This window comes from Hylaeus anthracinus, unplaced genomic scaffold, assembly GCF_026225885.1.
Source record: "Hylaeus anthracinus isolate JK02 unplaced genomic scaffold, UHH_iyHylAnth1.0_haploid 5, whole genome shotgun sequence".
NCBI lineage: Eukaryota > Metazoa > Arthropoda > Insecta > Hymenoptera > Colletidae > Hylaeus > Hylaeus anthracinus.
In genome coordinates, this window is record NW_026535322.1 from 12,846,733 (window position 1) to 12,871,239 (window position 24,507).

Genomic DNA, 24,507 nt, shown 5'->3' on the forward strand with positions numbered 1-24,507 from the left:
ATAATTATTATATGTTTTTTTCATTATTGTGCCTGAAAAACGGGAAAAACTATCTAGTAGTTCACCTACTTTCCGTTGGTGGCGTTAGTTTGTCTCCTGCGCACCCAAAAGTACGAAGTTAGTCGATAATCGACGTACCAATCGAACGCATCGAACGGCTATATGGAACTTACGATTGTACGCATATGCAGTCCAGTCGAAGCTTGAATTGTTTCGATGTATATACGTATTGTAGAAGCAATGTGAAGTGATGAATTCTATTTGTAAATATTTTTTTAATGTCGATTATAACAATTACTATTGTATGATAGATCGTGTAAATAATTAGTTCAAAAATAAAAATATGATTTAATATTATGAGATAGATTTCGTAAAAATCATAAATTTTCTTTAATAAATAGTGTTAATTAGAATGTTTACGAATTAGTTGTCTCCACAGTATTATAGTAAACGAATATTTTGCATTTTAATAATATTATTAGATTTATTTTATTAGATAATGTTGATAGATTTCTAAAATTTGCCATCAAGATATATCGGAGCAGTATAAATGTGTTGCAAGTATGATCGCATTAAGAATTACTGGGTAAGTAAATATTGTTTAAAGAATTGAAAAATAGTTATTTTTTAATTATGTTTTCAACTGAAGCAGTGATAACCAAGATTTTATAATTTAAAATATTTTTTGCATGCTTCGTTACATTATGACAAAATTTGCGAGTATTGTATATTAAACTCACCTTAAACATAGTTAGATTTTTATTGATTTTATTTACCTAGAAGAAATGATTATTAATTCATATTTTGGGTTTTGCAAAACTTTATTGCTTTTAGGCCAATATTATAAACTGCGAAGCCCTTTATATTTTTTATATAAGACAAACAAAAATGTTTGAAATACACATGTTGCTTTAAATAGTGTTTGTACTGTCGTACCATGGCGGCATCCAATTGGTTGTGGTTCTAGTTCTTCCCTTAGAATGGGCAAGTGTGCCATCTATATTGTAATTTCTATCTGTTCGTCGTCTGCGTCTCTCATTTTTATTTGTGCTAAAAATTTCATTATCCAAAACAACAAATGATTGACCATTAGTGTGTTGGTTAGTGCCCTTGCCAAAACTAGGAGAATATGGTCTAACATCGTTTTGAAGTACATGATCGGGTGAAGGATTACATATCCTTCCGGAAGACTGAAGTGATGGCGATCGTCTACGTCGGAAACCTTGGGGTTCGTCGTCAACATTACAGACATGGAGTCTATAAGTAGGATTAGTCGACTCATCTTTTAATCTGTTGTATTCTGCCGCATCTACCTGCATTGGTCTTTGGACTTGAGTTAACGACGTTCTCGAGCCTCTGTATTATTATAATATTTACATCAATTAATTGATACTTTTTAAAAGGGTTAAAGATCCTTGCAGTAGAGTGACTAGATTAATACAAATTTTTTACACAAACCTTCGACTACCTGATGGCGGTTTACCGCATATATTTTCCTCATGAATACCCGAAGAAGTACGCAATACTTGAAACGCGTCTTGATCCTGCGCAGTGTTTACACAGTCGAATTGCTCTATATTATTATTTATCCAATAATTATCTTTTCGTCTGGAAGCACTTAAACTACGATCTCGTCTACGATGCATCTTCGGTTCTGTGTACAATTGATTTTCCCGTTTTGTACAATAAGCCGTTCTATATTCCGGTTCAAGGTCCAGATTCCCTTCTAAACGCAAGCTCGATGGCATCCTCAAAGGCTCAACATTTGGTACGCGGCCATAAGGAACGTATTGAGACCTCATTTCGCTCGTAAGCTCGTAATCGTATCGTTTAGATTCTTGTTTACAAAAACTTGCTTCATGGTCCGAAGGAATTAACGTCGATTTCATCGTCAATGATGGTTTTCTGTAGACAGCATGGTCTCTTTGATAATCCAAGTATTTTGATTTGTATTCCGGATCTTGGTCGATTTTCGTTGCAAACTTCGTCGTAGGCGACGAAGGCACTTTAGAACCATCTGCTCGTCCGATTTCGTCCTCAGGTTTTACAATTTTGGGACGCTCTCTGGGGAAGTTCTGAAACATTGTCGTATTTCAGAAACGAAATAGTCGTAAAGTAAGGTAACGTGGAATGTTGCAAATAATATTTCAAATAACGTTAGTGGAAAAGCGCCTAGGATAAGAGGGAATGTAACCTTGCCTTGTACGCGTCTTTATACTCAGGAATTTCAAGTGGCGGACCCTTTAAATCTTCTAATTTTGAGACCAACATTTTCATCTCTTCCTCCTTCGCATTTTTCTCCTTTCGCATCTCTTTCTCGCTATTTAATTGCGCTTCTTTGAAACGAGAATTACCGAAATTATCGGTGTTCTCTGTACTCTGAAAAAAGTCTGTTCCAGTCTTTAGATGTGTTTCAGGTTTAACTGGCAGCGAACGCACTGCAAAACAAATAAATCAAGATACGGCAAGATTTAAAATCGTATCAAGGATTTCGAACTCGATGTTAAAGGAATATTTGAAACGTTACCTCTATTGTTATGCTTTTTAAAAACGTCCATGTACTCTGGCAAAAACGTAGACTCCCCTTCTAGTTTCAGGTTGGTATTCTGCCTGAGCAACCCTGGTCTTCGCACACCCACGAATGGCACGTACTTTTCATGGTTCTCCGTCGACGTTTCGAAGTCACCCTCGAGTTTTAGATGCGTCGGCACACGCATCAGTTCAGGACGGCTGACGTTCAGCCACTGGATGAATTTTTCGCACTTCTCGGTCGTCGTTTCCAAATCACCTTCCATCTTCAAGGACGTGGGCCTACGAGCAAGTTCAGGCCTATGTTGACCCTCGTAGGCTACATACGACGAACACGTTTCCGTGTTTTTATATAGGTCTCCATCCCACTTTGAAGTAGTCCTTCTTTTATTGAACGCAAAAATAACAGAAATAGTAGTTCCTCTTTTAATATTCTAAGAGTGATTGTGAGGAGTGATAGAACTTTCAAAATGGACAGAAATTTTGTAATTTATACAAAAGGAATAAATATTTGTTTGAAAATAAATAGGATTGTTCAAAGAATGTTTACTGGGACTAAAACTGTACCTTCTAATAAGAGATGGTCGTTTGGAAGGATTGACATGGGTAACGACCTTGGAACGTGTAATTTCGGTCTCCATCGTTTTATCATCCTCAACCAGTGCCACGGAAGTCGCAGGATCGTTGCTTTTGGGTTGAATATCGGTAGATTTCGTTTCTTCTGCCTTGAACTCTTCACCATCCGAGGGTTGTGCATCTTCAATCGAATCCTTCAATTGGATATCTTCGACTTCTTTGTTCTTTTCCAGCCAGACATTTTCCTACGGCAAGGGATATGTCTCTGAATAGAAAATGCCATCAACATTCCATTTTTTTCTTTCTTCAATAATTAAATTCTGCCTAGTTAATCAAAAGGTAAATTTAAGTACATACATGGTGGTTCACCAGACACTACCACCCCAGGTTACTAACTTATTATGATATTATTGTTTTTTTATTTGTAGGTGGACGCGTAGAGGACATACGAAGGTCATTAACATTTTGTTTAAAAATGAGATCATATATTAGTTTGTCTGGAAAGTCCGTGCCGATTTTTGTTAGGTGGTACACGTCTGTTTATATTGGAATGGTTGAAAACAATTAACATGGGTGCATCTATTAAAAGGTGGCAAGATCGTGGAACAAAATGGTATTTATATAATTCAATAAATATATGTCAAAATTCAAATGTGCCTTTGAATTTTTCTTAAAAATTGCCACGAACTTTCTGGACAACCCAATATTTTTAAGTCCATTAGTCGATGCGATTTGTAATTTTCTACAGAAATGTATGAATCTATTTATGTCTAAATATTATTAGTTTAATAGATCTCTCTTGTTATAGTTTCGGTGTGACAACAAACCTTGAGCGAATCTTCGCTGATCGCTCCGAAGGTCTCGCAATACTCGGTAACGGGAATTTTGTCCTCCACTTCAGGTTGAAGTCTAAGATTGTCCTTTGGTTGACCTTGGACACGTCTTCTCCGATAACGAGCCAACTCGTCGACTGTTAACCCTTCCAAGAGGGGCCATTTCTCCTTGGATTTGATTTTCCGCCCTTTTCCTTTGCCGTGCGCTAGCTCAGTGTCCGAGGACGATTTGTTGGCACCCCTAGCGGAGGACCTTTGCCTGTGTAACAGTTAGCAAAAGCTGTTATCGTAAACTCATCTTATTCTATATATTATTTTATATATATATATATATATATTCTACAATAGATATTTTATATCTATGCTTATTATTTGTTAGCTTAAGCTAAAATTTTATATTTTATTAGCTTTATAAGTTTATTAAGTTCCATAGTTTAATTAAGTTTCAAAGTGTTCACCTTAGAAAGGTGCGCGTAGCCCTATAATAGTTCTAGATATATATTGATATTAGAAACATAATTACGCCTCTGAAATGAAGTCCCCGTAAAGGACTCCTAGAGCACGCTATCTTTATGGTTCCCTTTGAGGCAAATCCGACAAATTAAGCGACGATCAATCGAAGAAACCCGGCTTTCATCGGAGTTCATATTGTAAGAACTATCGATCCTCCCTTATCTTTTAGGCTAATGAAATACTGGCCACTGTTATCGCATTGGTAAATTACGTTCTGGAGCGTGTTTACCCTACCCAGGCGATGTTATCGGTTTTTAACCAATTGGTCGTTCAACCTCCACCTACTTCGAGGAACACCCGTGTGTGTATACATATATGTATTAACGAGTCTCATTCATGAAATCGGGGTTAGTTGCCCGACCACTTCACAATAAAATCGAGGAGACGGATCGCGTGGTACGTTGCGTACTTCTGCCAAAATCGATGCTTAACGCTTTCTGTTCTTTTTAATTCCAGCGTCTACCAACTGGAATCTATTAACCGAGTTGTTGGTGTCGTCTACCTACAACGCTCAATTTTTGGAAACAGCTAAGGCTTTCTTAAGCTAAGGTTTAGATCAATCTATACTAACGTAGGAAGCCCTCTTCAAATGTGTACACTCTTTCTAGATCGGCAATTAACTCTAAAACTAGCAAGCCAAAAATATATCTCAGAGATATCTGAAAGAGAATTTTTTTATTTCAATCTATTCATTATATTATTTCGCCTAATTATATTTTTTTGTAGATTCAACGCTATCCTTATCGTACCTGAATATGGTAGAAGATCGAGAACTTTTAATCTTACAGCGACTATGATCTCTGATTTCTTCTTAAAAATTGAAAATTACAGTTTCCCGGAAGGATCGAACGGCGATGGAAGAAACAACTCCTCGAGGAAACTTTGCGAAACGATGGCGAGCCAGCGATACGAGAAAAATGGAGCACCGACCCGGGTGGATGCCCGGAACGGACTGAAATCTTCCAACGGAGAAACTGAATCTGTAGGAGGAGGATGGAGGTTGATAGTGGAGGAGGCGAAGCGAAGCGACGCGCAGAGGGTTGAACGAGGAACAGGAAGAGGGTGGTACGAAGCTTTACATGCCTTTACAGTGAGACTACTAGACGCGACGCATCGATTTACGAAGAGGAGTCAGAGAAAGAAATTTCGTTACGACCTAATAGCTCATGAGCACGAAAACGTTTAGCTGTTACACTGACGGCCATGGCGATGTCGACGACGTTGTTATCCGATCAGAATCAAACATCCTTATTTTCCACTTTGAGCTTACGCCATATTCCAAAATTTGAACAACAATCCTGTGCTAGAATTGAATTCTAATTTTCGCAACATAATTTGAAACTATTTTTGTAAATATACATATGCTTTAACCATTCAATTAAAATAATTTCTGTTTACTACAACAAATATTGGACAAACCTAAATGAGATAGACGTTGTTGCTCCTCAGAAATTGATCATTGTATTCGTATCAAATCAGGTCTTTCTTTTGCGTCGACAGAATTTTGAAATTCGACGCTCGGATGTCCGCAGATTCCCGATTGAGTCGATATAGTGAAAGAATGTTGATAAGAAATTCGTAATTGCGGATAAATGATGATTTGTCACGGGGTAGCGTGGCCGAGCGGTCTAAGGCGCTGGTTTAAGGCACCAGTCTCTTCGGAGGCATGGGTTCGAATCCCATCGCTGCCAGATTTTTTTTCTAATCTCACCACGTCTTGCCGAAAAAGTAAAAACAGATCGAAGAGAATCGGCTGCTGAACTATGAAGTATTTTTATCCGGTAAGTCAGTGCTTTTAAAAGTAGGGGCGCGTACAAGAATCGTTCACGTACGTTGAGTAACTTTAATATTTAGACACTCTATAATTTGTATGTTAGCACTTTTTAAACAAGTTGCGATAGACTGTTTTTTGTAAATAAGTCATGATAGACTGATCAGTGTAGAAGGATAAAATAATTAAGGCACATACTAAAGTAATAGCAAAGTAGTGTTTCAAATTATGGCAATAATTAAGATAAATAAATTTTAAATTATGAAAGGAATAGAAGAATTTTTTGACACGAGAAATTTGAATCTATAAGACTGAATGTACATACGTGCATGTATGTATGGATGTATTCACATTATTTGATTATAAGAATGGAGAATTCAGTATTAAAGTCGAATGCACTCTAATAAGCTACACAACTAACTTTACGTTTGATAACCAAACCATTAACTAATCAAGTGTCCAAATATTAAAGTTATCCATTGCGAAAGGGTTGAATGGGTCAAGGAAGGTTGTGAACCGCCTGGTTAAATCGTCGAAATAAAAAAGCATTTGTCATTTCCATCCACATGTATCGCGGCAGAGCGATCGCAATCGCGATCAGGACGCGTTTCTCTTTTCAATCTTGTTTAAAGCAGCCCACGACGAATGTAAGTCACGAGAACTCATGGCCGTTCTTATTCGGCGATCCTTTCGTGCACCGAATTGTCGCTTGCGAGGAAGGGGCGGACTGGGTAGCGGCTAGCACGATGTCGGGGATCCGACGCGACCCCGTGACCTTAATTTTCGTTCACCGTGTCCACGACCGAATCCCCATGAGCCGCCAAATAAATGTCTGCGGGGGCGTTGACGCACGGACACACGCAGCGCCAATTTTACTGGTTCGCATGCTTCGCTCTGTATGCATTTAGCTGGCGATGATTTGCACGCGAGTCCCCTTCCAGCGCGTAAGGAGGCCGCGTGCTCTAATACTAGGATTCCGAACTGCCCTTTTTTGGGAAGGGAAACCCTTCCTTCGTTTCTTTCCTTAATACCGAGTTTTCGTTTGAAAACTTCCGGTACAAATATATTGAAAGCAATGTATCTTTGGAAGACGTGGGATTGTGCGCAAGGTAGATGCGCAGAAATTAACTGTATATACGCATCAGGCGGCGTTGGAATTCTTACGATGTGGGATAAGTTTTATGCCACCTGTTGTACTTGCTTATGCCATGTTATCCTTACTATGAAAATACTGATTGTGAGAGAGAAATGTAAAAAGTGGCTTACGGGTGACCATCTCAACGTTACAAACTATACATTCGCAAAATTTTAGTAAACTTATTTAAAAGGTGCTCGTCTGTAAATTACGAAATGTTTATACTAGCTCTTATTCTCTTCACGGTAGGTGATCACGCGGATTTGATACATTTATGATATGAACTGATATAATAAATACGTGCTAAACACAACCAAAAGGTATTATTACAATAATTGTAGAATGTATTCAACGTACATTACTTTTTGTATGTTTTCTATATTATTGTACACCATGAATGCATAAATTCCGCGGTCCAGTGATCACTGACCTAAAGCTTACACATACATTTTTTTGTATACTGAATAAATACAAATAAAAATAAATAATTAAATTACATTATCAATTAATTATTTAAATGAATAGTTTGTATGTAGCAGCAAGATTTGTTACTCGTTTATCATAACCTTTCGAGGGCTCGAAATCACACTAAGCACCCTGAAGACCTTGCAGAAGCACTTAACACTCGTTTAAGATGATGAATAGCTAAATTGTGGAGGAGCGCTTTTAGCCAGAACAGGAAATTTGACCTCGATTCAAATTTATAGACGATCCTTGTCAATTTTCATTTAGCCCTGGTACTTGTTACCCTTAATATCATGAAGACACTTTATATGTTCAAAATAATCTTTAAACCAGTGGCCTACAAATCAGGAAATGCCTTTAAAGTAATAAATTCGTTACAGACACGACTGTATTAGTAAGATTGCCTCGCGATCCTGACCACGATATCTGTGCCAATCGCGATTCATTTATGGATGTTCAATTTTAGAGAACGCCCCGAATTTACTTTCCTTTCGTGACAGAAGCTTCGATCTCTACAAAGGCAGGAATCCACCAATCATACATTTACATTGCCATGCACGAATACCTTGGAAACCCGTAATTTCTATATTTAGAGTCGTCCAATTATTTTTAAGGTTGCCGTCATTGAAATATCACGAATGAAAAATAAACAATGGGGTTATTTTTTAATTTTCTTTCTAGTAATTTAACTGGAAACATTGCGACGTAATTAGAAATATGATTCAGTATCCTTCGTAAAATACCTATGAATATAACGACTACAATTTATCTTCACATTATTAATAAGTAGACTGCGGATTTTTACGTAAAATAAAATCTTCGCGAACGTGCCTACAAAAGTTGAACCTAAATGGGAATTTATTTTACTCTGCAAATATTATAATATGAATTTTACTCTCAATCTTTTTTATATTCTTGCATATTGTTTGCATTTTGTAGGTTCTTGCACATACAAATTTTCTATAAATGCATAAAAATCCGCAGTCTATTAATAAGAAACCAAAATCCTGCATTCTTTTTACTATCGCCAATTAGGCAAGAGGAACTTGACAATCTACGCATAAAACCGTGACACCGTTTAGTACTCGTGTTAACTTGCTTAATTTTGTAATTACGACTCCAGGTAAACCACAAAGAGCGCGAGATTCTATAAATAGATTTCGACGAGTCTCCTTAGCCGTTCGTTAAACTTCAGGAGTTCGATACCCTGCAATCCGTTTCCCGCCGGAGCGATACGACCTAAAGGGCTCTGGCAAGACACACGTTACCTTTTGCCGGAACGGTCGCTTTTGCCCTCGCCCATTGCATCTTCTTGCTCGATGATCAGCTCCCGATACGCGACACAACGATGTCGAAGTGATCTCTGATTAGGGTAAGAAAGCGTTGAAAGGAACGGTCGCGTTAACGGAACGAGGATCGATAGGATGACTCGACCGTGCCAGATCCTAGTGCTGGCGTGACTGGCTTTTTGGGCAAGATGTTAATGAGAAGGTGCCGGCGATACACCTGCGCAGCTGCGAAGAACTCGAGGAGGACGGGTTGGCGGTGTAAGGAAAACCATCAGCGAACACTTGCCCTCCGCTGGCCGCACGGGTCACGTGTTGAACCTGCAACGATGGTTTGTATTAGAGACATCAAAGGGTTACATGACGGGTGTCCCGATTACCAGATCTCACCATGAATATGTAAGACTCAAAGACGGAGGACAGACTTTATATTAAAAGAAGTATATATATATGGTTTATTAACATCTTTTAACGTACAATATATTAGGTTCTCCCAAAAATTTCTTCCGTGACTTGCATTCAGTTATTTTGTGTGGCACTGTTCATATAAATAGACAACCTAATTTCTTAGATGCTAATATTGTAACAGTAATGGAGTAAAATGAATCGTACGCAATTCAATAATGTAACATTAGACATAAAATATTGTATATGTATTACTTATTACTGAAATGGAAGAAACTTTTAGGACAACCTAATACAAGTATAAAATGCCTTTGGCGGCACCGCTTTCCGCCGACTCGATCTCTATACCGCTCAATATCACACTGACCGCGCACAACGCATTACGCCGTGCGGCTTTTCGGCAACAATCACAAAAACAAAGTCCTTTTTCATGTAGTCGATCTCTCTCGAAATTATTCCTACAAATATAATAGCATTATATACAGGGTGTCCCAAAACTCGGGGAGGAGCCGGAAATGGGGGGTAGCTGAGACGATTCTGAACAACAATTTCCTTTGCAAAAATGTCGGATGGGGCTTCGTTTTTGAATTATTAACGAAAAACATTGACCAATCACAGCGTTCGAGGAGCGCGCGCTCAGAGCATAGGCGTAAGGAGGAGGCTCGAGTCAGCGAACAAGCGGGCCGGTAAAACAGCACGCGTTAATACCAGTGTGAGGTTGTAGCACATGAAACGTCTGATTTATAATGAAAATTTTAAGCAAATATAACTTTTTCTTTATATTAAACGTTACTGATCAAGATAGGAGGTATCGAAATCTGTACATTTAATGAAGAAATTACACGTTTCCTACCTTCAAATACGTAATCGTTAAAAAATTTAAATGACAATTTATCATAATAAATTTGAATCTAACTTTAACATGAGAATCGTTAAAATGTACAACTTACAACTATAAGAAAATGGGTGAAAATATGTAAATGTTTGAAAATTAAAATGAAGGAGACTCTAAACTTTGCATTAATGCGTCAAAGATCTGAAGGATAGAAATATTTGTCGAGAAAGTGGATACAAAAATTTGCCAATACAAAATGAGGCATTTTATGTGTTACAACGTAAAAATACCAGTAATAAAAATGCCTGAAATTAACCCTTAAATGCCCTAAGTTTCAAATTTGATACCGAACTTTTAAATCGAATTGTACACTTGCAATTGGTTCGTTCTTAATATTTGGCTGTATGTATGTTACCATTGCATAATGTTCTTTTGAACAAAAGTTGAAAAAATAAACGTCAGCTGTCAAAATTGTTTAAATCATAAATACATTGATATTTTTTAAAATTTAATTTGGAAAATCAGGCTTCTAAGGGTTAACATGTGAAGGCAGAATTAAAATTAGACTCACCCATTGACTTGTAAGTTGACCTGTTTTCGTGAAGAAGGGCTGCGACGAGTGGGTCATCGCACCGATCCTGGCCTGGTACCTGCTACGCGGCTCAGCTGATGGGACGGCCGGTCACTGAACTCACTGCACTTTACACAGGGGTTTCCACGGTCACTATCACTTTGCACCGAGTCCTTTGCACCCAATATTTGGTGGTCCCGAAAGGGGTCGATTTGTATTATTGGAGAAAGAATACGCCACCCTTTTTTCATAATCCTCTGGGAGTAAATTCTGCACCCGCACATATTTGTATGGGTGCAGAGAATTCTCCCGAAGAATTCGGTGCACCGACGACCGGCTGACGCTGAAGTACAACATAAATAGTTAGTATGAATAGAATACATAATTCCGACAGCAAACACGAAAGCGGTAAAAAGTTAAACTTGCCCCGAGTTACGGCTTACGTCTTGCACACTTTGGGTGGGATCCTCAGCAATCCGATCCAGGACGTCTTCCTCCGAATTCGCGGAACGTAGGCGAGGGCGTCCCGAATCGGCAGACTTCGGTTGGAGGACCCCATCCGAATAAAGCCGCGTTGCCAATAGCTCTTGGCAGTCGGCGGCCGCGATCGCGGATATCGTTGGTGATAACACCGCGCTGCCTCCTCCGAATTGCGCCCGCACTCCACATACACGCAAAATATTTCAAACCATTCTTGATTTGAGCGCACCATTTTTTCCCAGTTGACACTGCGGCGGTCACTTCGAAACTGAATTCTGGAGAAAAACAGTTTTATTTCCAGAAAACACTTCCACCCTTGTTCATTACCTGTCCCCCATCCCTTAGGAACGTTTCTTTCTTAACGAAATGCAACGTCGCGTTGTCTGAACACATGTTTCGCCGAACAGTCAATCGTAAGACAAACCCATTGCCGGTCGACTTGGAGGTAGCGGCCGTCGATGTTGGATACCTCGTTTTTACAACCACTTCCCCAAGACACGGTAACTTCGCGACCTTGTCATAAATTTTGCGATAGCCATGCAGCGGCCGACTAACTGCTTTCGACAACCCCTACATGTGACGCACCGTTCTTTCCTATCAATGGAGAAGGTATTCCAAGTTTCGGCGGAAAGTAAATGGTTTTAATGTTTCTTAAAATCCAAAAATCACAAACTTCAGACATATGGAGAACTGAAACTCGAAACCGTTTGAGATAATACATGCCTTATTATTTTGTTATTTTGATTTATTTTGATATTTGCAAAATAAAGATTTATTAATCATTTGGAGTATTATCTCGGTGGCTGCTGGGCACAATCGACGATTAAAATCATTTACTTACCTAACCCAGACCTAACCCAGACCTGGAGGAAGATAGAAGGAACTCTCTAATTTTTTTTATTTTCCTTTCACGTGGATTTAAGGTATGTACAATCAAGCTTTATTAATTGTAAGTACGAAACAAAGGACATAAGATGAAACAAAGTTCCTCCGATTTCCTCGTCTAACTTTGCCACGCAAATGTTTTTGACAAAGAAAATTAAGCTAAATTGTGATAGACGCGACGCTAAATTAGATTCTAACTTAGGACGAGTCCTGATGCTTCCAAACCAGGTCTTGAGAGAACTCCTGCATCCCATTAGGATGTCTTATCGCAGACATCTTCCATCAAAACACGGTCTTAGTTAAAATAATTGTTTGGTAGAGTCGGACTCAGACTTTGGAAATCGAAGAGAATTTTTTCCTTTCATATCCATGGGTTCTTACTTAGTAGTAGAAGGAGATCGAAGGAACTCTGATTCTTTCCATCTCCCTCGCGGGTCTTCATTCGCAGCTACCTTCTCGTGGTGAGAACTGGATATCGGTATTATTACGAACAAACCTTCGTCGCGAGTAATAGCGAGCTAATCGCTGCGAACTTGTAATAAGATCTTCAGAACCGTGCCAAATTATGGTACTAGCACGATGATTGTCCTGCTCCTTACGCGCAAATATCCAATCAAGTATTGAACGGAACATTCCATGATCACTGGTCGACAAGGTGAAGTTGTTCAGTGGCCACCACGTTTACTAGATTTAAATCCGCTTGAGTTGTTTGTATGGGGAACATTAAAAGATAAAGTTTATTCAAACCAACCAACTACTCTTTGTTGAATATAATGTTGAATATAATTAAATTATCACACGTTGGTTTCGCCTCGATCTTTATTTCACGCTGTTGTTCTCTATATGGCTATACAAAAAAGACTTGAAAAGGCTCTACTATCTCGGCTAGTGAATGGAAACCCCCGTGCGCCCTCGGTCGCAAGCACATACTGCCAGCCGTAAGAAACGAAATTTGCTAAACTATATTTAACACTCTTGAAAATATGAATCAAAAAATTATCACAGAATGCGGTAATGTTTAAAAAAAATACCATGTCTGTCATATGTAGTATATTCCCCTTCTAAGTAATCATTTTCCTCGGAAGACATATTAGGCGACTCATCCTGTATAATGGACAAGCAACTATATTAATTACTAGTACAAGTCATTAATACTAACCAACTATAGCAATTCATTCATGGTTTCACTGACGTGGATCAGGGCCGATTTTAGCAATATTGGCGCGCCGGGCAAGATTATCGTGGTGCCCCTTCAGGGGCTTGAAATTTTTAAGAAACGAAGACAATGATATAACTATAAAAAAAGAAAACTCATTTTTATAAATATATATAGAGATATTTATCATTTTTAATTTACAGAATCAATTAACGATTTCGTACTACTACTATCACTAATTTTCCCTGACGAACATTTTTCCCCACTCATTACTACTAACTGTAAATAATAATTTTTCATGTAATTTTAAATGAAAAATAAAATCTTCACTTACTTTGTGTATTTTCTTCTTCGTCGTGTCACGAATTTTGTTAAAAATTCAACGACAGATGGCGTAATCTATCAATTCCATTATTATCATAAAACTTAATTATATAAAATTAGTAAATAAATATTTCTTTGTCTAATATATCTAAATCATATTATTATTTAATTAACGAACGTTTAAAATACTAAATTTGCAAATATTCTACGAATATTAAATATTTAATTTTATTTCATAGCAATTCACTTTCCATTTAATTGCTATTAATTATATGCCTAAATTTGTATACAACAGTTGCAAATGATACAATAATCTACTTAGTAATCTATGATTTATTTTTTTCACACCTAGGGAATTTTTAATGCAGTACATGAGAATGCAGCCATAAAATGATATAATGAAAACTTATTTAATTTTAAATTCTAGTAACTAATAATGTTACGTTATCTATACATTTTTTTGTCCGTTTAGAAATAACATAATTTTAATTTTCTTTCAATAAAAACCGAATACGGACTGTCGAGTTATATAAACAACGGTGAGAAGCATAGATATATAACGTTTATGGTGAAAACGACGCTACCATGTGCAGTTTGAACTTTTTTGAACGCTGTTTTCATTTGTTTTAAATTGTATATATGGAAATAATGTTTTGATCTATCAAAAAGTTTAAATAATAGGGAAAGTGCTGTGAAAATGAATGTCCAGTTGTTTGCTCATTCTTACTTACGTAATGAATGAAGTATTTACTACGAAACAGTTAATCAAACCATAGAAATGAACTTGTGACATTTACTCGAATATTTAATTATGAATCATATTGTAAATAAATAGAATTTATACTTATACAAACATGTTCATTTAATATTTAAGTAACGAATTTTGTTATATATATACATATTTATTTATATTTATATTAAATTTACGTTGAGGTATAAATTAATTGAAATGAATTGGAATCAAAAATTATACAAAATACATTATGCTTCGGTCATGCGTAAACAATTTATAAAAGCTATAAAAAGTTGAAGCTCATAATGAAGTGAATTTGATATAATGGAGTTATATCATTCTTACAATCTTCACTTGAAATATTGCCAAAATAAGTTTCTATTCTAATGAAATAGAACAAACAAAATGCAATCTCTTAATAAAATGCCATCCTTCGGGGATGATACTTTACATGCCTGTCTTCAAGCTGAAGTTAAAAATAATGACAGTGATATGGAAAAATACTTTAAAGATACTATTTTTTGTTCTAAGTCAATAAATAAGTCGATTGATGTTGACGAAATAAATCAATCAAAACAACACAGTATACTGCACAGCTTAATCGAGACAAAAGCCAGTTTAAATAAAAATAATTTGGAACTCGAAGAACTTAAGAAAGATACTATTGCTACAAAAGAAATAAATAGTAAACCTAATATATCAAATAAGATGAAACTCAGAAGTATTACTTCTTTAAACAGAAATCGTGATTCATCTAAAATAGGAAAGGAAAATATTAGTTATACAAAAAGTGGTTTTTCATCAAAGACAAATACGTTGTCAAAAAAATGTAAAGAATCAAAAGTGATCTTAAGTAAAATTAGAAGTAATGATGCATATAATACAATGTATGATACAACCAATAGCAAATCATCTAACAGTAATGTAACAGGAAGTATTGCTGAAAAATCATCAGAAATAAACCCTTCTATTATTACTATTAGTACTCAAGAGAGACACAAATTGGCTTCTTGGGGTTTACCACCAAATATTCTTCAGGTAAAATATTATAGTGGACATACATTTAAGAACATATGAATAACTATACTTTTATCATTTATATTAGTGTATTACAAATATTAATAATCATTTTTTATTATACTTTTTAAGAGTCATTAATACATATTAGGCTTAAGAAAGATTTTTGGTGTAAGTAAAAGTAGAATTTTTCTGAAAAAAGCACAGAACACTTTTTTCTTTACCTAATAAAGTATATCTATCGCTACATTTAATTAGCATTTATTTTCATGTTAAAAAGGAGTTAAATGAATTCTACAATTCTAATTACTTGTCTTTTATTTCGATACTTACTGTATGATACTTTTTTACATTTAAGCTATCTATTATCTTAAACAGCAGTAATTATATCTTGCAGAAATATAAAATACAAGGAATAAAAGATATGTTTGCTTGGCAAGTAGAATGTTTATCAAATCATAAAGTCATTGAAGAGAAACGTAATCTTATATATTCAGCTCCAACATCTGCAGGAAAAACGTTAGTGGCTGAGATTCTTATGATTAAGACAGTATTAGAAAGACAAAAAAAAGTAATATTTATTCTGCCATTTATCTCTGTTGTTAGAGAAAAAATGTATTACTTTCAGGTATGATTTCTTTTTACAATTAATCACTTGAATTCAGCATAGTACTTTTATTTGATTAATGTAATTTGATAGGATTTCTTATCCAATATACTTTAATTTTATCAATGCAATTTGGTAGGATTTGTTATCCGACAGTGGGATTAGAGTCAATGGGTTCATGGGTGGTGTTGCCCCACCTGGAGGATTTTCATCTACTCATGTTGCAATAGCAACAATTGAAAAAGCAAATTCCTTAATAAATCGTTTAATGGAAGAAAATGAGTTAAGTAATTTAGGTGCTGTAGTGATTGATGAATTACACCTTGTTGGTGATCCAAATCGAGGATACCTTCTTGAATTACTTTTAACAAAATTGAAATATATGACCCTTAGGTAATTGAAACACGTTTATTGCTACGTTTATTAATTATTTATTATACTCATGAAATATTTTTGATTTAAAATAATATTATACTGTGCTTATATGATATAGTAAATATTATGTAATAACTTTCTAATGAACATGTATCACTTTAAACATAAAAATGGTAATTTTATTGTGTTATAGAGATAAAAATATTAATATACAATTGATTGGTATGTCTGCAACACTTCCAAATTTATCCATGTTAGCAGATTGGTTGGATGCAGAACTATATAAAACAGAATTTAGACCAATACCCTTAAATGAACAATGCAAGGTACTCTTTCACAAAGTATAATTATGCAACTGGTACCTGACTTAAAATTGATAAGGAAATATTTTTTTGTTTTTAGATTGGTAAAAATATTTATGACAGTAAATTACATCTTATCAGAAGTTTAACACCAATGGCAGAATTAACTATGGACACAGATGATGTTCTTCACCTATGCATTGAAACAATATCAGATGGACATAGTGTACTGATTTTTTGTCCAACGAAAAATTGGTGTGAAAAATTAGCAGAACAAATAGCAGCTACGTTTTTTAAATTAGGTTTGTCTAGTAAATGCAAAATTTGTATTTTCAATGTAGTTGACAACTGTACAATTAAAAAAGTTTATAGTTAAAAATTCATAATGAAGTAAATATTTATTATGCTTTCTAGGTCAAAAAAATACACAACTAGGCGAAACTTTAAGGCAACAATTAGATTCTACATTAATCTCCGAAACATTGGAGCAATTAAAACGTAGTCCTGTAGGTTTAGATAATGTGCTAAAAAACACAGTTTCGTTTGGAGTTGCTTTTCATCACGCTGGTCTTACAATGGATGAACGTGATATCATAGAAGGTTCTTTCAGGTATTTAATTTACTAGTTTCAAATACCACTACTAAATTAGGCTTTATTAAATGTTAATTGTTTCAGATCAGGATCTTTAAGAGTCCTTATTGCAACATCAACTTTAAGTAGTGGAGTAAATTTACCAGCAAGGAGAGTAATTGTAAGATCTCCAATGTTTGGTGGTAAATTATTGGATAGTCTTACCTATAAACAAATGATAGGACGCGCGGGTAGAATGGGCAAAGATACAGCCGGTAAGATTAAATAAAGAAACAAAAAGAGTTTTGTTGTCTGCACTCAAAATATAAGGTTATTTCTTTCCATAGGTGAAAGTATACTTATATGTAAATCGACTGAACAAAAAGCAGCTGAATCGTTATTATCAGCTACTTTGGAACCCATTATGTCATGTCTTGAAGATGTAGAACCTTTAATTCGAGCTCTTTTGGAAGCTATAGCTAGTGAAGTTGTGTACACTCAATCAGATCTCGAGTTGTATACGAAATGTACATTAATAAATTTATGCGATGAACAGAATCCACAAAATTGTTCAAACAGAGCAATCAAGTTTTTAGTAAACAATGAATTCTTGTTGTAAGTATATTAGTAGAAATTATTTATTAATTTTCGTATTAGTTAATACAGGTTTACTTCACGCATCGTAATATTATCTAGATTGCAACAAACAGAAGAAGGCCATAGATGGGTAGCCACAGCGTTTGGAAAAGCATGTTTAGCGGCTTCTATACCGCCTAAAGACGGTTTGTTTTTACTTGAAGAGCTTCAAAAAGCAAGAAGATGCTTCGTCTTGGATACAGAGTTACACGTGATATATTTAGTAACACCTCTTAGTTCTGGAAATCAGATTGGGACTATCGATTGGATGATCTTTCTAGAATTGTGGAAAATGCTTTCAGAAAGTGAACGTAGAGTTGGCCAACTTGTTGGCGTGGAAGAACGATTTTTAACATCGGCTATTAAAGGCGTCGTGCGGACGGGAAAATTAGTAAATTATTTTTTACTCAATATACAGGGTGATTATGCAAAATGAGACAAGCTGTAGCTTCTTTTTAAGTGAAAATACAAAAAGTTAATAGAGAAAAAGGGTTCCATTGCGCAATAGGAATTATTTTTTAATTGTATGATTTTTTTGTGCAAGTGTAACTAAAAATTATTTCATCAAAAGATTATCGAACATCTCTGTACCGATATCAAACACTGTTCTGTAGAAATGTACTGCAGCTTGGTCTAGTTTACAGAGTTATTCTATGTATAAATTAATTATTTCAGAATTATGTGAACCGACATACATCAATATTTTACTTTCAGCTTAGTATACACAGAAGATTCTATACTGCATTGGCGTTGCACGATTTGGTACGTGAAGTTCCTCTTAATACGGTTTGTAAAAAGTATGGTTGCTGCCGTGGAGTTCTTCAAAGCTTACAACAGTCTGCTTCTACGTTTGCTGGTAATGTTCTTGGTATTCATAATTTTTATACAAAGTATAAAAGTTTAGTACAAATCACCTGATACATGATAGTATTTCAATTTTATTTATAGGAATGGTCACGCAATTTTGTAAGCAACTCGGCTGGGATTGTATGGAATTATTAGTTTCACAATTTCAAACACGATTACAATTTGGTGTATGTAGAGAATTACTAGATTTATTACGCCTTCCAATGTTGAATGGACTGCGTGCTAGAAGTCTCTATAAACAAGGAATTACGTGTGTAACAGATTTAGCTGTTGCAAATGAACTTGATGTTGAACGTGCACTCTATAAAGCACTTCCATTTGAAAGGTATCATTTTGGTGAAAATATTTGATTAGTATGCTGCGTTTTTAATGTTTTACACTATCAAAATGATATTTTAGTGAAAAAGGACAAGATGGTGAACACGAATCGGAAGCTGTGAAACGAAACAAGATGAGGACAGTATTTGTTACTGGGAAAGATGGTTTAACCCCTCATGAAGCTGCAGTTATGTTAGTGAATGAAGCTAGAGTATTAGTTCAGGTATATAATTATTATTTCTAATAACTGTTAAATTTGAATTATTTTAAAAGTTAATAATTTTGTTACTTAATTACAGAATGAACTGAAGTTGCAGGATATGTCCTGGAAACAAAATGAACAATCTGTTATTACAAATGAATCTCATACTGTAACTAATTCACGAATACAGCAAGATATATTTCAGAATACAGAACGTATTGATATACAAACGAGCATTAAAATGTCTACATGTACCAATTCGCAAATTGAAGTTCACACAGATAAGCGTGAACAGAATTTATGTCCAACAAGTACTCCAACTATTGCTTCTGTTGATGAAGAAAAAGACTTATTTAGTAACAACTCGTGTAAAGACGAAAAATGTAAAGTTAATATACATACCATAGAAAATGACAAAGATTTTGAATGCACTTTAGAAAACAAAAAATGTAAAGTTAATATAAATGTCGTAGAAGATATTAAACATTCCGAGTATAAAGTGAAAAAAGATGTAGTTGAAGAAGATATGAATGATGGTATAAAACTTACTAATCAGTTATTACAAATAGATATTCCAGAATTTTTAGATACTCCGACCGAAAAACTTTCTCTTGATTTCTTCGAAGTCAGTAGTCCCAAATTAATGGATAATTCGCTAGAAAGGAGAGTCAGTGAATCATTAATCAGTTTCAAAGATGACAAAATAAATCGAACACAAAATATTACTTCTAAACATTTAGTAAATAATATACAAAGTCCTCCAAACACGAGTAATATAGCGACTAACAAAATGAAACCCGCGAGTGAGATAGATACTGGGATATCAATTTGTGCAAATGCAATTAGACGATCATCTAGTTTTGCAAATCGTGAAAAACTAAGTATTTCAAAAAGTCCCAGTTTATTCGACGATACTTTAAATTTGGACACGCAAATTTGTAATGTTCTTGAACAAAATATCATTGACTCCTTGCATTTCTCAGAATTTGAGGAAACTAAGTTGTCTGGACTCAAACTAGCATCTGAAAGTAAAGTAAAAACAGAGTCAAAGGGTACTAAAAATGTTAGTAATGAAACACAGACAGAAAAAGTTGCGATAGATAAAGCTATAAATAAGAATTCTACAAGTTTTTTAAACATGCAAGTAAAGCACGGTACATTATCGTGGCAAGATGATTCTTGGAACGAACCAATCAAAATCACAGAGAAGTTAAATCAAATTAATGACAAAATTAATGAAGTATCTATGAAACACAATATTAGACACGTAAAAAATACAAACATACAGCACATTGTGGAGACTGCTGAAACGAGTAATAAAACGCCAGACATAAAGAAAAGATATGATATAAAATTTAAAAAATCTATAGATGTTCCCGATGATTTAAAAAAAATACCACAAAAACGCAGATTTAGTGATATATCGACTGAAAAATCACCCGTGGCAAATGTAGTTGTTTTTTGTCATAATCGCACAGCATCATTAGATTCGAATAAGTCGGATTCAGACAGTATTATTATTGGTTCACAAAATGTCAATTCACCTGCTGCAAGTATTAAAATACGAGCGAAATTAGATTCTGAGAAGAAGCAAAAAATATACACTCAAAAAGTTTCGAATCTCGTATTGGATGATCTTACAAAACGTACAAGTTCTATTTCAAATGCAATACAAATCGAAAGGTGTAAGATTAAACCAAAATTGAAGGAAATACTTGCAAACAGTATACGAAGTAAAGATTGTAGTACAGATAGTATGATTTCAAATTCAGATGAAGATACTCCTGTTAAATCTGCAAAAATCTTACAAAAATCTAAACTCAGCATTAAAAAGTTACAAAAAAATTCTGAAACATGTTTGCAGAATAAAAAGCCTGTGAATAACGCAAATGAAACAATGAATTGGAATACGTTAAATATTGTAAAAGTCGGGAGTGATAGAGGAACGTTCAATTTATTTAAACGTGAAGTAATGAAAAAACGATATATTGCTTTAGCTTTGAATTGTGAAATGTATAGTAATGATATAAATAATATAGGCTCTAGAATTATTAACTCTACCGAAAGGAAGAAGAGATCTAAAAAAGGAGAAAACTATGTTCACGGAGATAAAAAGTTATGTGGTGCGGCTATTTCTTGGGAAAGCAATATTGCATATTATATTTCTTTCTCTAACGAGCAAGGTATTACAAATTATGTTAATGTCATTTTTGCTTTTCGGAAACTATTAAAATAATATTCTTTCAGATTTAAAAGTTCCAAGCAAAGAGCAAGTAAAACTATTAAAAGAATTGCTTAAAAATACACAGTTAAACATAAAATGTTTTGGAACTAAAGAAATATTTAAAACTTTGTATGAATGCTGTGGTATATCTGCAACTTGTAAGTTTCTGGATCCAAAAGTAGCATCCTGGTTATATGAGGGTACAGTTTATGACAAAAATTTTAATGAAATGGTAAAGAATAGATATAATTTTCAATCTTATCTACGTTTCTAAATATTCATAGTGTAATTAAACTGTTTTAGTATTGTATAGCGATAGTGTATGTATTTTTAAATGTTTTTTAAATGAGCATATGCATTGTCTGGTAAAAAATTCAATTTTTCTTCATCAAAAGAAGTTGCAGAGGTTTTTAAATTTATTTTTAATTTATTTAGAGAAGTATTTAAACTGTAAATAGGTAAAAGAATATTTTCCACAAGGGTGCTTCATAACAAAACGAATAGGTGCTTGTTCTGACACAGGACCTGGATTAAATATTAAAAGTTCAATACCAGGAGAATTCAGAGCAGCTGCAGAAGCTGTGCTTACATATTATATGACAGATACTCTTTTGGAGAAATTAGAACAATTAAGTCCAACATTACTATATACATTCAAAGGTAATAGTATTACTGTATTATATCTATATCAATATTTAATTTCTCTGTGTTCTGTTATCCTAAAGTTCGAAATCATTTTTTAGATATTGAAATGAAAACAGTGACTATACTAGCTTGCATGGAATTAACTGGTTTTGGCGTATCTTTAAAGTCATTACAGGATTTGTCTTCTATTATTCGTGAAGAAATGGAATCCTTACAAAAAAGAGCATATACATTGTCTGGTAAAAAGTTCAATTTTTCTTCATCAAAAGAAGTTGCAGAGGTTTGTAAATATATTTTTAAAATATATGCTTATTTGTGTAATTATTTTAATCACTAAATATTTACTGATATAGATTTTAGGTTTATATAAAGGCAAAAAAGCTAGCGTTAACAAAGCTGTATTAGAACAATCTGATCATCCAGTATCCAGTTTAATTATGTCATGGCGTAAATTAAGTACAACTCAATCTAAAGTATGTATATCAAAAGGATGACTTAGCTAAGCAGAAGCTAAGCAGAAGCTAAATATTGAAAGCTATCAAATGGAAATTTGAAAAAATTAAATATTATTACTAAATCTTTTTTGTTTCATAGATTATATACCCAATATTATATTTGGCTCAACATAGTTCTCGCATTCATAGTAACTGTGTTACATGTACATTAACGGGTAGAGTTTCAATGCATGAACCAAATTTGCAAAACGTGCCAAAGGATTTTACTTCTGAAGACAATAGCTTTATAATAAGCGTTCGAATGGCGTTTGTACCAGCTATAGGTAATATTATGTTGTCAGCAGACTACCGTCAACTTGAATTGAGAATATTGGCTCACTTTTCAAAAGATGCGATATTATGTGACATTATGCGGAAACCGGGTGATATTTTTAAAAACATTGCAGCAAAATGGAATCAGGTGTCCGAAGACCAAGTATGCGAAAGATCAGAAGTATAACTTACTGTTCGAAGTAAATTTCAATTATTTATTATTCAAAAATTTCCGTTCATAGGTCGACGATAAAATGCGTCAGCATACAAAGCAATTGTGCTATGGAATGATCTATGGCATGGGAGTAAAAACTCTGGCTGAAAATTTGTCCGTAAATGAGGTTAAAGCCAAAGAATTTTTAGAATCTTTCATGAACGCATACCCAGGTATATCTAAATGGCTGAGCAGTGTGTTGGAGGAAGCACATATAAATGGATATGTAACAACTATATTAGAAAGACGAAGAATACTTCCAGGACTGAATAGCACAAATTCAGCAGAAAAATGTAAATTTTGTTTTTTAGTAATAATGTATTCGATATTAATTATCTACTACTTAATAATAATTTCCTTTAATAACTCATAACATAATCGATATATCTCAGAGGGCTAGCTGTCTGTGTAAAGAGATATTCTCGAAGCATAAAATCTTGTTACAAATCAGTTTAACCAATAAGCACTTCCAATGAGTATTAATAATACGAATGATAACTTTCATATTCTGTATTTCTACTAAAATATTTATTTGAACTCAACATGTTTATTATTCTGTGTAGTTTTTTTTTTTTGTTAAGAAAAATGTATCAATTCTTAAGCTATATGTTAAGTTTTTGCAAATTATCCACCAATAAATTGCTATAATTTTTGTATTATATAGCACAAGCAGAACGTCAAGCTGTAAACACTAAAGTTCAAGGTTCTGCAGCAGATATTGCTAAAAAAGCGATGGTAAATATCGAAGAAAGAATACGATTTGAATTTCCAACTGCAGCAAGTGTTATGCCTGCTATTTATCCTACACGTAATTTAAGAAGTAACAGCAGAGAAGCACAACAAAGAGGTGCCTATTTGGTACTACAACTTCACGATGAACTATTGTACGAGGTAAGCATTCTGTAAAATTGTATAAAATACTTAATATGAACATTGAACTCCTACGATTATACAAATTTTTATTTTTAAAGAAATATTAAAAATTTGTTAATTTTAGGTAAATATAAATGACTTAAAAGAAGTTGCAACAATAGTAAAAGAATCAATGGAGCATGTATGTCAACTTGCAGTACCATTACCCGTAAAGCTCAGAGTTGGTCCTGCATGGGGGGATCTATCCGAATATACTTTTTAATGATGATCTTTTTATGTTTGTTGCGTTTTACATTTATATATTTTTTTGTGTAATTCTTCAATTAATCATGTTGATCTATTTAAAATGTTATTTATTGAATTTGCACATGCACTTTTTACATGCATTCGTA

At 34.4% G+C, this 24,507-nt stretch overlaps 2 protein-coding genes and 1 non-coding gene across 8 annotated transcripts; 2 read left to right on the forward strand and 1 right to left on the reverse strand.

Annotated features, from left to right (window-relative positions):
* Positions 1–633: 633 nt before the first annotated feature.
* Positions 634–13,054, reverse strand: LOC128895967 (uncharacterized). 6 transcript variants are annotated; one of them, XM_054159038.1, is made up of 9 exons: positions 12,781–13,054; positions 9,091–9,429; positions 3,933–4,197; positions 3,097–3,350; positions 2,528–2,913; positions 2,200–2,438; positions 1,459–2,075; positions 937–1,356; positions 634–776 (listed from the first exon to the last, which is right to left on the reverse strand). In XM_054159038.1, exons 2-9 carry the CDS (start codon positions 9,123–9,125, stop codon positions 773–775), a joined length of 2,220 nt encoding a protein of 739 aa, XP_054015013.1. In that variant the 5' UTR covers positions 9,126–9,429; positions 12,781–13,054; the 3' UTR covers positions 634–772. The 6 variants fall into 6 exon arrangements, with proteins under 6 accessions (XP_054015013.1, XP_054015011.1, XP_054015014.1 ...); XM_054159036.1 differs by lacking the exon at positions 634–776 and adding an exon at positions 9,499–9,971 and having other exon boundaries at positions 784–1,356; XM_054159040.1 differs by lacking the exon at positions 634–776 and having other exon boundaries at positions 922–1,050; positions 1,155–1,356.
* Positions 6,061–6,142, forward strand: Trnal-aag (transfer RNA leucine (anticodon AAG)). Its single transcript has one exon. It is a non-coding gene; the product is annotated as a tRNA-Leu (tRNA).
* Positions 13,055–13,971: 917 nt separating the features above from the next.
* LOC128895970 (DNA polymerase theta) lies at positions 13,972–24,389 on the forward strand. The gene is made up of 21 exons (XM_054159041.1): positions 13,972–15,535; positions 15,912–16,142; positions 16,261–16,514; positions 16,690–16,822; positions 16,899–17,100; positions 17,213–17,408; positions 17,475–17,644; positions 17,717–17,984; positions 18,066–18,396; positions 18,720–18,861; positions 18,954–19,197; positions 19,272–19,413; positions 19,490–21,575; positions 21,640–21,848; positions 22,075–22,276; positions 22,360–22,541; positions 22,615–22,734; positions 22,856–23,191; positions 23,271–23,535; positions 23,907–24,133; positions 24,240–24,389. The coding sequence occupies exons 1-21, from the start codon at positions 14,903–14,905 to the stop codon at positions 24,375–24,377; spliced, it is 6,711 nt and encodes a 2,236-aa protein (XP_054015016.1). The 5' UTR covers positions 13,972–14,902; the 3' UTR covers positions 24,378–24,389.
* Positions 24,390–24,507: the final 118 nt, after the last annotated feature.